Here is a 13,103-nt window from a genome sequence, read left to right as displayed (position 1 = left end):
ATAAACAAAATTATAGTTACTTAATTTTAGGTTAAGAATAACAAATCAGATTTAATTGTTGCTTCATAATGTACATTTTCACTCCCTAAGAACTTCACAGTATGTAGGAAGAAAATAGAGACCTTCCTCTACCATAGAGCTAGTTTTTAAATTTTTACTTTAATACAAATAGTACATATCCATCACCCAAAATTACAGAGAGAGAAATATAACTTGGCAATTTCTTTGGTGCTCTGACGGCTTGCTTTGATGTAATTAATGGAATCAAATGAAAATGATTTTGGGTGTTTTCCCTGGGTTTTCTTAGGAAACCAGCCAAAAGGACCTGGACCTCTGGTCTTCCAGTGGGAGGGACTGCATCTGAACTCAACTGGCCATGGTACTATCTTACAACTAAACTTTCCATGTGACTCAAAGTGTGCAGATACTGAGTAGCTGACTTTCTTGGACAAGCCTTTTTTTTTTTTTTTTTAAGATTTATTTTATTTTAGAGAGAAAGAGAGCCCGCAGGGGGAGGGGCAAGGGAGAGAGGGAGAGAGAGAATCCTAATCTCCCCATTGACCATGGAGCCTGAGCTAGGGCTCAATCCCACAACTATGAGATGATAACCCAAGTGGAAATCAAGAGCTGGACGCCTAACTGACTGAGCCACCTATGTGTCCATCTTGGATAAATCTTATAAATAGTTGCACCTAAACCAAGACTGCCTGGTGTCCCAGTGATTACCTTACTGGCAAGATTCTTTTCATGTTTGCCCTATAAGAAGGGAGAGCAATGAAGGGATGGAATTTCTCTCCTATAATGTAAGCTCACACAAGATCCAACAAAGTGCTCTGGCCCCAATATACTTCTCCTTGAGATAATGGCAGATGACCGGAGCCTGTGTTTTTCCCTTAGCTTTGTAAGCAAGCTTTCTTTTTCACCAATAAATCCTAGCCCTTAACCTAGTGGTTCTAACTTTGGTAGTGGGTCAGAATTACCTGGTGGGCATGGAAAAACACAGATTGCTGCGTCCCACTTCCAGATTTCTGGTTCAGTAGACCTGGAATAGGGTCTGGGAATTTGCATTTCTAGCAAGTCCCCAGATAATGCTGATATTATGGTCAGGGGACCACACTCTGAGAACCTCTGTCTTAATTCATGTGTCTATGTGTACATCAGCCCACAAAGGGTCCCATTGGCACAGCCTTCACCTAGGAGTTAACCACTGTCCTTTCTTGTGCCCTACTTTTTTTTTTTATTGTTTTACCACATAGGTAAGAATTCTTTTTTTTATTTTTTTAATTTATGATAGTCACAGAGAGAGAGAGAGAGGCAGAGACATAGGCAGAGGGAGAAGCAGGCTCCATGCACCGGGAGCCCGATGTGGGATTCGATTCCGGGTCTCCAGGATCGCGCCCCGGGCCAAAGGCAGGCGCCAAACCGCTGCGCCACCCAGGGATCCCTTTTTTATTTTTATTTTTATTTTTTTTTAAGAATTTTTTTTTTTAAAGATTTTATTTATTTATTTATGAGAGACGAGAGAGAGAGAGAGAGAGGCAGAGACACAGGCAGAGGGAGAAGCAGGCTCCATGCAGGAAGCCTGATGCGGGACTTGATCCCGGGACTCCGGGATCAGGCCCTGAGCTGAAGGCAGATGCTCAACTGCTGAGCCACCCAGGTGTCCCATAAGTAAGAATTCTTAACAGATAGATTACTTACTCTTCTCACTCATCCATCCAGTGTATAACCATAATTAATTCATTTTCACTGTTCTATGATATTCTGTTGTGTAAATATAACTATTGATAGACATTTGGCTTGTTTTCAGGTTTTTGCTTGGAAACTGCTATGAAGAGCCACATCTTTAAGTAATCATAGAATTACCCTTTCTTTCTGAAAGAACCCAATCTAGAGGGAATCCTTCTTCCCTCCGACCTTTCCTTAAATTCTAACATCCTCTTACTGAGACACTCAGTGGTATGTATTCTACCTTGCTCAGTGAGTACTGAACTCAACTTGTTCAAGTACATATGTGCCTGTAGTATTTGGCTGAAGGGTTTATATGTAAAATATCTTCACATTCCTTGTTGCTGGGTATGTATTTCTAATAGCCAAACTTTTGTGTTTAGTTCATCTGAAATTCATTTTTGTGTATGACACCATATGCATGTAGAAATCTAATCCCACTTTTTCTTGGTAACTATTTCTCATAGCAACAGTGCATTCAATGTCATTCCTTTCTGTGCTTTTTCCCTATCACATGCAGAGCCACCTCTGCCATATACCAAACTTCCACCTAAACATGGGTTAAATTAGATCTTATTCATTTTAAAAATGTAATAAGAAATAGTTTAAGACTTTAAGATTGAAGGTTTCAAGGCTGTGAAACACTGTTTAAATATGTAAATCATAAACCAATGTATACAAATTAATGTTTTAAGTTGGTATTAGTTGATGTAATGATTCAGTAATAAAACTTATCAATATTTTAAAAAGATCATTCATTCAGAGGGTAGAAAATTTAGTAAGACTATGGTAGTCCAGAGAAAAACTTAAATGCAGAGGCGTGTATATGCTTAACAAAGTGATTGCTAACAATTTTTTTCAAGGCCCAAACCACACAAAGTATCCCTTTCATTATCTTCCATACGGTAAAGAAAATATAAAAGGGACGCCTTTTATACTTTTACCTGTGTCTTTATATAGTCAGAGAATCTAATATTTAAAATTTTATATGAAAGAAATGCATAAATCTTTTCAAGACACAGGAAAGTCTGAAACAAAATGGTAGAAGTAAGAATAGAACCAAAGGGGAGAAAATGCCAAAAGTGAGGACAAGTGAAAAGAAGCCTAAGAATGGCTCCCAGTATTCAAAGTTATAGAACCTTGAGATGATGAACCCTTGACAAAATTGGATAAGACACACAAGAGTGGCCTGTTTGGGGGAAAAGATGATATTTTTTTTTCTTCCCAAGTCTCCTGCTCCTAAACTGTCCTCTAAGATATTTTCAAGAAGCTTGAAATTTGGTTTAATGGCTGGCAAAAGTAAAAAGTTTAAAATCCATAGGAAGCAAGTGGTTCATTGGTGCTTAAATTTCATGTAAATTCAGTCTTTTTTGCTCGCCTTTTTTTTTTTTTAAAGAGATTTAATTTATTTTAGAGAGAGTAAGAGAGAGTAAGCAGGGAGAGAGGGGGAGGCAGAGAATCTGATAGACTCTTTCCAGAGCCTGCAGCCCATGCCTCTGCTCTCTGGCTCTGAGATCAGAGCCCCAATGGAAACCAAGAGTCAGACACCCAATGGAATGAGGCCAGCCAGGAATTTTGAACATGTAATTCCTGTAACTTATAGACTGAATCTAGAGGAAGCAACCTGGAGAACGATCATCGGAGTTAAGAGATCAGGATTTTAATCACAATTCTGCCACTAATCTAAGTGGCAATGGGGTTAAGTGTGTGTGTCTCCAGTTCCTCAAACATGCGGGATGAACTACATCACCTACAAGTTTACTTCCAGAGCTAAAGTTCTAAGTCTTAAGCAAATGTAAAATGTATCCCTGTAAATCCAAACTATCCTACAGCTGAGTTGCAGCCAAGCATTTGTCACGTGAGTCAGGGCCATTTCTTCCCAGGTCTTAAACCCTACCTCTTTTTTTTTTTTTCTTTTTTTTTTTTTTGGTAGCCTTACAGTTGACAAGATTTGGAGCACTACAATAGTTAAGGCCGAGCTCCCAGGACTTGACATCTGTATGGTCAGGAAATCTCCAAAACAGGAACACCAAATGATGTTCTGACAGCCTCCATCAGAACAAAAGTCAGGGCTGCTTTGACCTGGGGACTTTGCACTCTTTTCCTTCCTCCCTCCCTCCCTCCCTCCCTTTTTTTTTTTTTTTTAAAGATTTTATTTATTCATTCATTCATTCATTCATTCATTCATTCATTCATGAGAGGCAGAGACATAGGCAGAGGGAGAAGCAGGCTCCTCACACGGGGGCTGATGCAGGACTCGATTCCCTGACCCGGGATCATGCCCTGAGCCCAAGGCAGGTGCTCAACCTCCACCGCTGAGCCACCCAGGTGTCTCTTTTATACTTTCTTTACCATAACTAACTTCCTTCCTACCCTCCTTCCCTCCCTCCCTCCTTCCCTCCCTCCCTCCTTCCTTCTTTTTTCCTTCTTCCTTTCCTTTCCCTTCCCTCTCTTTTTCTTTTTCTTTTTTTTTTCGCATTCTCAGACGCAAGCCTCCTTTCTTAAAACGAAGCCCTATTTCTTGGGTGATTCACTCAGGCCAGGGGAAGCGACAAGGGCCGAAGAAGTCCTCTAGGCCGGCGCAGGTGGCCCGGGCCGGCACGAGGCGAGCTCGCGAGGGGGCTGCGGGGGCGCGCCCGGGGCACGCTGGGAAGGCCGGGCGCCGCGGCCTGACCCGGAAGAGCTGGCGCGTGGTAACCCCGGCTTCCCTGGCAACCGAGCAGGTGCCAGCCCTACCCATCCGCATCCTCTGGGACAGCCACCGCCCGGGATGCCGCTGCTCGTTAGCGATTACAACTGGCAGCAGACGAAGACTGCGGTGTTCATCTCCGTGCCTCTGCGAGGCGTCTGCGTCAGGGACGCGGACGTGTTCTGCACGGAAAACTATCTGAAGGTAGGAGCTGCAGTTGGCCCGCCGCGTCCCGGGCTCGTGGTCCGCAGCCTCTGAGCGCTGCTGTGTGCTTGCCTCGGCACAGGCGCGGCCTTGCAGATAGATAAGCGTCCTGAAATTTAGTTCTTTTTTTTTTTTTTTTTTTAACTGAATCCCATAAGGTGATACCTCATCCATAGACAGATATCATCAGACCAGAGATTATTTTATCCACAATTTCCTCATATGCCTTGTATCTTTCGCGACCTCGAGTAAATTTATAACAGGCATTAAAAAAAAATGATTTTGGCCTCTATCATTTTTTTTTTTTAAGCCCGTGTCTCTATTTTGTGTGACTAAATTAACCTCTGTTTACCCTTTTCTGAATAGGTCAACTTTTCTCCATTTTTATTTGAAGTGTTTCTCTACGCGCCCATAGACGATGAAAACAGCAAAGCCAAGATTGGGAATGACACTATTGTATTCACCTTATATAAAAAAGAAGCGGCCATGTGGGAGACCCTTTCTGTGTCAGGTGGTAAGTTTTTTTTTTTTTTTTATTAAAAGATGTTCATCTGGTTGTGCTTTTTATATTTTATACCTTAAAATTTTTTTCCAAAACAATTGTTTCTCTTCTAGAAGAAAAAATAGGAATGTGAGCATGATTTAAATGACATAGTGCTTCAGCTACCACTTAAATAACTTAAAGATTGAATAATTCAAAAGTTAGAGCACATTTATAATACTTCTCAAACATGTGGCCTTGTATCTTCAGAGGATAAAGCCTCTAGGTATGGTCTTTATTGAGCACTTATTTTGTATTAGGTAATCCTCAGAACAACCTATTACTTGGATTACCCCCCACTACCCCATTGTTTTTTTTTTTTTTTTAAGGCAAGGCTACTGAGGCACAGAAGGGTTGAATAATTGGCACAGGTCACACAACTACTAAGGGGCAGACTGGAACCGGAGCTTTAGCGGTTTGACTCTAGAGCAGTGGTTCTTAAACCTGGCTACATATATGAATCACCTACATAACTTTTATTTTTATTTTATTTTATTTTAAAATTTTATTTATTTATTCATGAGAGATAGAGAGAGATACAGGCAGAGGGAGAAGCAGGCTCCATGCAGGGAACCTGATGCAGGACTTGATACCGGGACCCCAGGATCATGCCCTGGGCCTGAAGGCAGGCGCCAAACCGCTGAGCCACCCAGGGATCCCCATAACTTTTAAATAAGACAGGTCTGAAACTTACCCTAGACCAATCGAGTCAGTTTCTGTGAGTGGGCAAAGCTTTCCAGGGATGTGCAAAGCTGAGATCCCTGTACTCTGTACTCTTAATAAGTACTCTATTGGCTCTGTGGGTCAGTAATTGCCCTCTATTGCTTTACCTCTATTTTCTTCTCCCTGTTCTAGTTGTCATATATTCTAGGGATTTATACCTATGGCCTAAAATTTCTCTTAGGCCTCTGGCATTGAGTCTTGAGTAGGAACTACTGAGAATGGGAAGATTGCAGTCATTCTTTTTGTTTTTAAGTAATCTCTACACCCAACATGGGTCTTGAACTCATGACACCGAGATCAAGAGTCACATACTCTTCTGATTGAGCTAGCTAGGCACCCTGCAGTCAGTCATTCTTTATATTAATTATTTCTTGATATCTTGCAGTGGAATTTAATTTTGGAATCCCCAAGACCAGGTAGAATTTTTCTCTAAAGTGAAAAAGTGATTTAGCGCCATTTTCAGCCCAGGACCTGATCCTGGAGACTTAGGATGGAGTCCCACATCAGGCATGGAGCCTGCTTCTCCCTCAGTCTGTGTCTCTGCCTCTCTCTATCTCTCTCTATCTCTCTGTTCTCATGAATAAATAAATTAAATATTTCAAGTCTAGTATTCAGCTCAGGAAGTACTGGTTAAGGTAGATTACCATAGCCAGACTACTTTAGCTCTTTAATCAGTTCCAGACAAACTTAAGAGTTTTTCAAAACCAAATTCTTGCTGTCCTACTCACTCCTTCCTTTGTGATTCAGTAAGTCTGAAATGGGGACTAGGACTATGTCATGAAACTTACCCAGGGTGTTCTGACTTTTTACCTAAGATTTAAATGTAAACACTTTAATTTATTTCAACTCTTATTGATAAACTTAAATTTTAAAGTAAGACGGGTCCAGAACCATCATCTACTATAATGGCTTATTTTAAGATAAACAGATTGGGAGTGGTGGGACCCCAGGTGATTCTGATGACTGACCAGGCTTGAGAACCACTGACTTAAATGTGTGTGTGTGTGTGTGTGTGTGTGTGTGTATATCTATGTGCGTATCTGTCTCCAGGAAACATTTAGTCTGCCAACATTTTAGGATATAAAAAAAAAAAATCATATCAGAGAACCTGTTACTTTTCCTTACATGACAGTTTCTTCTATGTCAAATTTCCTTCTTAACCTCTTTGGCCATCTTTTCCAGGAGTGGGAATGGTATTTTTGTTCTTAATCATGATCTCCCTCTCTGGTTTATACATCTGCTTTCGATGCATACCTGCTTGATTCTTCTCTCATGGTAATATGATCATCCATTCCAAATTTTGACCACTTAAACCAAGGTTTAACAATTTTTTTCTGTACCAGATAGTATTTTGAATATTATGAGGCACATGGTCATAATTACTTAGTTCTGCTATGGTAGCACAAAAGTAGCCAATAAACAATACATATTTATTGATACCAAAATTTGAATTTTATCTAATTTTTATATGTCACAAGATATTATTTTGATTTTTCAACTATTTAAAAATGTAAAAATTATTCTTAGCTTGTGTGCTTGAGGAAAACAGGCAGCAGGTTATATTTGGCTGTAGTTTGCCAACCTCTGATTTAGACTAAAACAGCCTTAAAACCAGCTTATGTAATAAGTATTGAACATTGATTTTACTTCAAAAACCAGGCTTGAGATTCCTTTAGAAATCAAACTCAGTTACACATGCAATTCAGTGAAATTATTTAACAATATTATTTTTCATGTACAGTATGTGGAACTCTAGTCTATATACCTAGCCGTCCTCATTTTTTTTTTTTATTATTTATTTATGATAGGCACACAGTGAGAGAGAGAGGCAGAGACACAGGCAGAGAGAGAAGCAGGCTCCATGCACCGGGAGCCCGACGTGGGATTCGATCCTGGGTCTCCAGAATTGCGCCCTGGGCCAAAGGCAGGCGCTAAACCGCTGCGCCACCCAGGGATCCCCGTCCTCATTTTTCAAAACATATTTGCTTATTTTTTTTCCTGAAAATTTTTCTTGATATACTTTTCATTTCTTTTAGATGTGAAAGTAGGTTCTTTTAGTTATCTTTGCCCCTGAAGCTGGTCCAATTGTCTGCTAGTTTATTATTAAACAGGATGAGGGCTGGGAAAGGCTTCAGACTTAATTCCAGTCTTAAGTCCTAGCCAAGATTTTTGAATGAGTAAAAATTCCATGCTTTTTTTTCTTTTTAAGACAATTTCTTTGAAAATTAAAAATCCATACTTTTTAACTGCTAACTGAAATTTAGCATTCTCAACAACAGTTACCAACAAATATCACAAGTACATTTATATCACAAGTACATTTATCTTTTGTACTCACTACTTTGATATTATAGTATTTATTACACTTGTTGCTATATATTATTTAATGCATTAATGAAGAAGTATATATATTTATGTGATATTGTAGATCACAAAAAAAACCTCATCTCTTCTAGGAGACTTCATAGTGATGACTTATTATGATTCAGTTTATAAGCAAATAGCTCTGGTTGCTTGACAGAGAAGGAGAAGGATAAATATAGACTCTTTCCCTCCATACTGTCCCCTCTCCCTCTCTTTACTGCTTCCCCCTCTCATTTCACTACTTGCTCTCTCCCTTCTATGGCCCTCACCCTGTCCTAATCATCCCTTATTCATCCTCTCTCTTGTTCCCACTTTTTCTCATTCATGTTTTCTCTCTTTCTCTCTCATTCTCTCCCTCTGTAGTAATTAATTGCTGTTATAATTGCTTGCTTACTTTTTAATGTTAGCTTCTTGGCCAGTTTAATATTGAGAAAGGTTTTCATTTCTCCATGTGAAGTTGGGTACCCCCCCCACACACACGCAGTCTCATCCTGCATCAGTATGTTAAGCAGTCTTCTTGTAAGTCAAACATTCATCAAAATCCTAACTTAGTGATATTTCTTATTTTAGTTGACAAAGAGATGATGCAAAGAATAAGGGAGAAATCTATTTTACAAGCACAAAAAAGAGCAAAAGAAGCTACAGAAGCAAAAGCTACAGCAAGACGAGAAGATCAAAAATATGCACTAAATGTTATGATGAAGGTAAATAGCAGATTGATAGGAAAGTTCTCTAATTAAAGAGATAATAGTAAACTGTGTAAGGATAATTTATTCCAACCACTGTACTTCTTCACCTCTTCATTCAGACTTTGGTTATAGGACTTACTGTGTTAGAGAGGCTATCTACTACTTACATGTGTGAAAATCTGATGAAAATGAAGAGTATAAAGGTTGAACAATAGATTGTTTTAGGGAGAATGTTCTGTTTCCAAGGGAGTAAAAATATTATAATTTTCTATGGTAAAAGTGTTTTACTTCTTTTTAAATTTTGTAATAATAGACATTATTTAAAACAAGATCCTAGCTAAACACTAAATATTGATATTAATGTCTTTCTAATTGTTGAGGCTTCCAAGTTAAAGCTTTTTAAAAGAAAGATTTATTTATTTATTTTAGAGAGAGAGAGAGCAGACAAGCAAGGGGAGGGGCAGAAGCAGGAGAGAATCACAAGCAGACTCTTACTCCCCGCTGAGCTTGGAGCCTAATGTGGGGCTTGATCTCACACCTTGAGCCAGAATCAGGAGTTGGCCACTTAACCAGCTGAGCCACCTCAAGTTAAAGCTTTAATCAGCAATATATTTTTTGAGGATAATTCACTTACCAAGAAATTCACCTTATGTAAAGTTTACAATTCATTAGTTTATAGTATTTAGAGATGTGCGTCCATTACAACATTGGGGGATATTTTCATCACGCCCAAAAGAAACCATGTGCCATTTAAGAGTCACTCCATTTCTCCCATTCACTCCAGCCCCAGGCAACCATTAATCCCACTTTTTTTCTTTATAGATTTACCTATTCTGATTAATTTTTACAAGTAATTTCTTATCTCATATTCTCATTTTGACATATTGAAATGATTAAAGAATCTATAACTGACATTTCCTCAAGAGCTCAGTGTTCATTTTGCAATTAACTTTATTCGATTAATTTGAATTTAAAAGATTAGGGTTTAAGTAATAAAGAGGACTTGACTCATCCAGCGGGAAAAGTTCAGAGATAAAGCAGTGATCAGATATAGTTAAAACAAGGCTCTGATTCCATGTCTCTACATCATCCTTTAGCACTGCCTTTTCTTTGTGTCTGCTCATCCTTAGGTTGATAGTGAGATGATCCACGTCTGCATATAACAAGGCCCAGTGGAAGACAGGCTCCCTTGTAAGCCCCACAAAACAATTGCTTTAGATGTTGTAAAATGATACTAAAATTTGGACACATTGCAACACATATTCAAGTGAATCTTGAAGTCTTTGTTGCTTACCACTTGGTTTATAGCATCAGCTTTTTGGTATCTTTGTGCTGATCTATCATTCGTTCATTTTAGAGTCATTTATTGAATACTGTGAAAGGTGTTGCTGTGAGTTGAACAAGTCTTCACTTTCAGTTTACTCGTGATATACAGAAGATGACGGACAAGAAAAAAGAGATTACATCATAGGATGCATGAGAAGTCATGGGAGGATAAAAAGAGAACACTGACAAAAGACTGGTATCTCAGTCTGAGAGTATAGGCAGGAAATACGAGGCAGTGTTGTTTATGCTGAGTATTGGAGAATGAGTCACAGGTATCTGAGGAATAAATGGAAAAATTACAGACAGCTTGGATAAATCCATGACAGAACATGGCCCAATGAGGCAAGATTTGTTGGTCAGAATAAAATCTTAATATTTTGAAAATTTTTCTGAAGGTAATAGGAACTCCCTAGGGATTTTTCAGCAAGACTATCAAATTAATTGGGTTTGTATGTTGCAAAAGCTCATTCTGGCTAATGAGCATGAAGTGGTTGCCAGGGTGGAGGCAGAGCTTTTGTATTGTAAGATGGAAAGAACCTGAGTGTATTTATATATTGAAGGAAGCTAGTAAAGAGGGAGAAGTTGATAGTACAACCAAGGGAGGGGATTGATGGTGATGGAACAGGGTGGGATGAAGGTTGGAACAGCTGAAAAAAATTAGTCTTAGCTAAGAGTGGGATATTTTATCTTTGGACACTAGAGGGCAGGAATAATGAATAACAGGATTTGGAAAATTCTTAAGGACACATAGTTAAAAGAAGCCTTTGTTTTCAGGATGAAGGAAGCAAGAGGGAAAGATTGAGATGAAGGTATGGGTTTTGAAGTGATTAATGAAAGTTTGAAATACTGATGCCAGGCTAATCATCTGAAGCAGGCTCTCTTTGTCTGACAATTTTGACTGCTATGGCCTGCTTTTTCTCTTCTTTCCTGTTTTAGAGATTGCCCTCTTCTGAGTTTTCTTTTTGTTTTCTTCTTCAGGGGAAGTACTACTTCACTTTTGCCCTCTAAGCTTTTAATCTAGGTAAATTGAATTTGAAGTGCTTTCTTCTACTGTCATTTTCCTGAAGTTGAAATCAGAAATCTCAAAGTATGAAACAACTTTGCCTACTCATGCAGATGAGGTATGAATTGCTTTCTGTAATTGTCTGGGTTTTACTATAGGGCCTTAAAATGTTATCAGTGACCCAGATGCCCTGTTTATTGGAAATGTGTACAATGTACAAAAACACCACAAGGAACTGCTTGGCTCTTTTTTATTCTATTTTTTAATAGTAACGGTCATATTGCTAGCATTTTTTGTGTCTCCCAGGCCCCCTTTTTTTTTCTGTGTCTTCTTCCCTTTCAGTGTACCTCAGCACCTTGTTGACCCTATTGATTCTCTCACAATCCTGATTCTTGGTTTTACACATTTAGCATTTTCCCTATAAACCATTCTTAGGACTCTGTGCTTTTGGTATCTCCTGTTCTTTTTTTAAAAAAATATTTTAGTTATTTATCCATGAGATACACAGAGAGAGGCAGAGACACAGGGAGAGGGAGAAACAGGCTCCATGCAGAGAGCCTGACATCGGACTCTATCCCAGGTCTCCAGGATCACGCCCTGGGCTGAAGGCAGATGCTGAACCGCTGAGCCACCCCGGGATCCCCGGCATCTCCTGTTCTAATTTTTTTGATCTACTCTTTATATGTGAAATCTTCATTCTCTTACCTTGTTTGTTATTAACAGTTATTAGCATCATAAGACACTTAATTATGCTGTTAGTATACCCAGTCTTTGTATCACTGTTCCTTTTGAATTTTACTTTTCTTCTTTATTAGCTTTGATATTTCTTATTGAGAAGTTTTACAGACCAAATACACTTTGTTGTTTGTTATTCCTTCAAAGTGCTGCCATGGTGGCTTTTATTTTAAGTATTTTGTTTTTTAGTTATATTGAGGTGTAATTGGCATAAATTGTAATATATTTAAAGTGTATAATGTGAACATTTGATATACATATATTTTGTTAAAGGAATCCCATAGTTAAGTTAATTAATACATATGTCACTTCATATAATTACCCTTACATTAGATCTCACCACTTTTAGCTAAAAATTTGTATCCTGTTATAACTTCTTCCCCTTTACCCCGCCTCCTAGCCCCTGGCTACCACCATTCTGTTCTTTGTTTCTATGAGTTCAACTTAAAAAAGAAATTCTAGGGGAGCTGGGTTGCTCAGTGGTTTGGCGCCGCTTTCAGCCCAGGGCATGATCCATGTCGGGCTCCCTGCATGGAGCCTGCTTCTCCCTCTGCCTGTGTCTCTGCCTCTCTCAGTCCCTCTCTGTGTCTCTCATGAATAAATGAATAAAATCTTTTTAAAAAAAAAAATTCTACATGTGATACCATGTAGTATTTCATATAAACCATGCATATATTATATAAAGTATATACATAGTATATATAGGTGTATGTATACATAATGAACATAATGACTGTATGTGTGTGTGTATACATATTTATCACACTTTCTTTAACCATTCACCCATCAATGAACACTTAAAATTGTTTCTGTAGAGATGCCTGGGTGGCTCAGTCAGTTAAGCATCTGACTTCTGCTCAGGCCGTGATCTTGGGGTCCTGGGATTGAGCCTTGAATTGGGCTCCCTCTCCCTCTGTCCCTCCCCCCTCAAATAAATAAAATCTTCTAAAAATATATTTTTTTAAAATTTTTTATTTAAATTCAATTAGCCTACATATAGTAGTTTCCAATGTAATGTTCAATAATTCATCAGTTTTGTCTAACACCCAGTGCTCATCTCATCATGTGCCCTCCTTAATGCCCATCACCCAATTACCCTAT

At 38.7% G+C, this 13,103-nt stretch overlaps 1 protein-coding gene across 2 annotated transcripts in view; it reads left to right on the top strand.

The window, feature by feature from the left end:
- Positions 1–4,372: 4,372 nt before the first annotated feature.
- The window catches only part of DNAAF4 (dynein axonemal assembly factor 4), a 95,303-nt gene continuing 86,572 nt past the window's right edge, over positions 4,373–13,103 (top strand). For both annotated transcript variants that reach the window (XR_012022572.1, XM_072808667.1), the window contains exons 1-3: positions 4,373–4,621; positions 4,988–5,135; positions 8,820–8,953. Coding sequence is in view for 1 of the 2 variants with exons in the window: in XM_072808667.1 (XP_072664768.1) it covers positions 4,499–4,621; positions 4,988–5,135; positions 8,820–8,953 (405 nt within the window). In the remaining variant the exon portion in view is untranslated. The remainder of the gene's footprint in view (positions 4,622–4,987; positions 5,136–8,819; positions 8,954–13,103) is intronic.

Source organism: Canis lupus, chromosome 32 (assembly GCF_048164855.1).
Source record: "Canis lupus baileyi chromosome 32, mCanLup2.hap1, whole genome shotgun sequence".
NCBI lineage: Eukaryota > Metazoa > Chordata > Mammalia > Carnivora > Canidae > Canis > Canis lupus.
Note: the sequence above shows the minus strand (reverse complement) of the source record. Positions and strands in the feature narration are given on the sequence as shown.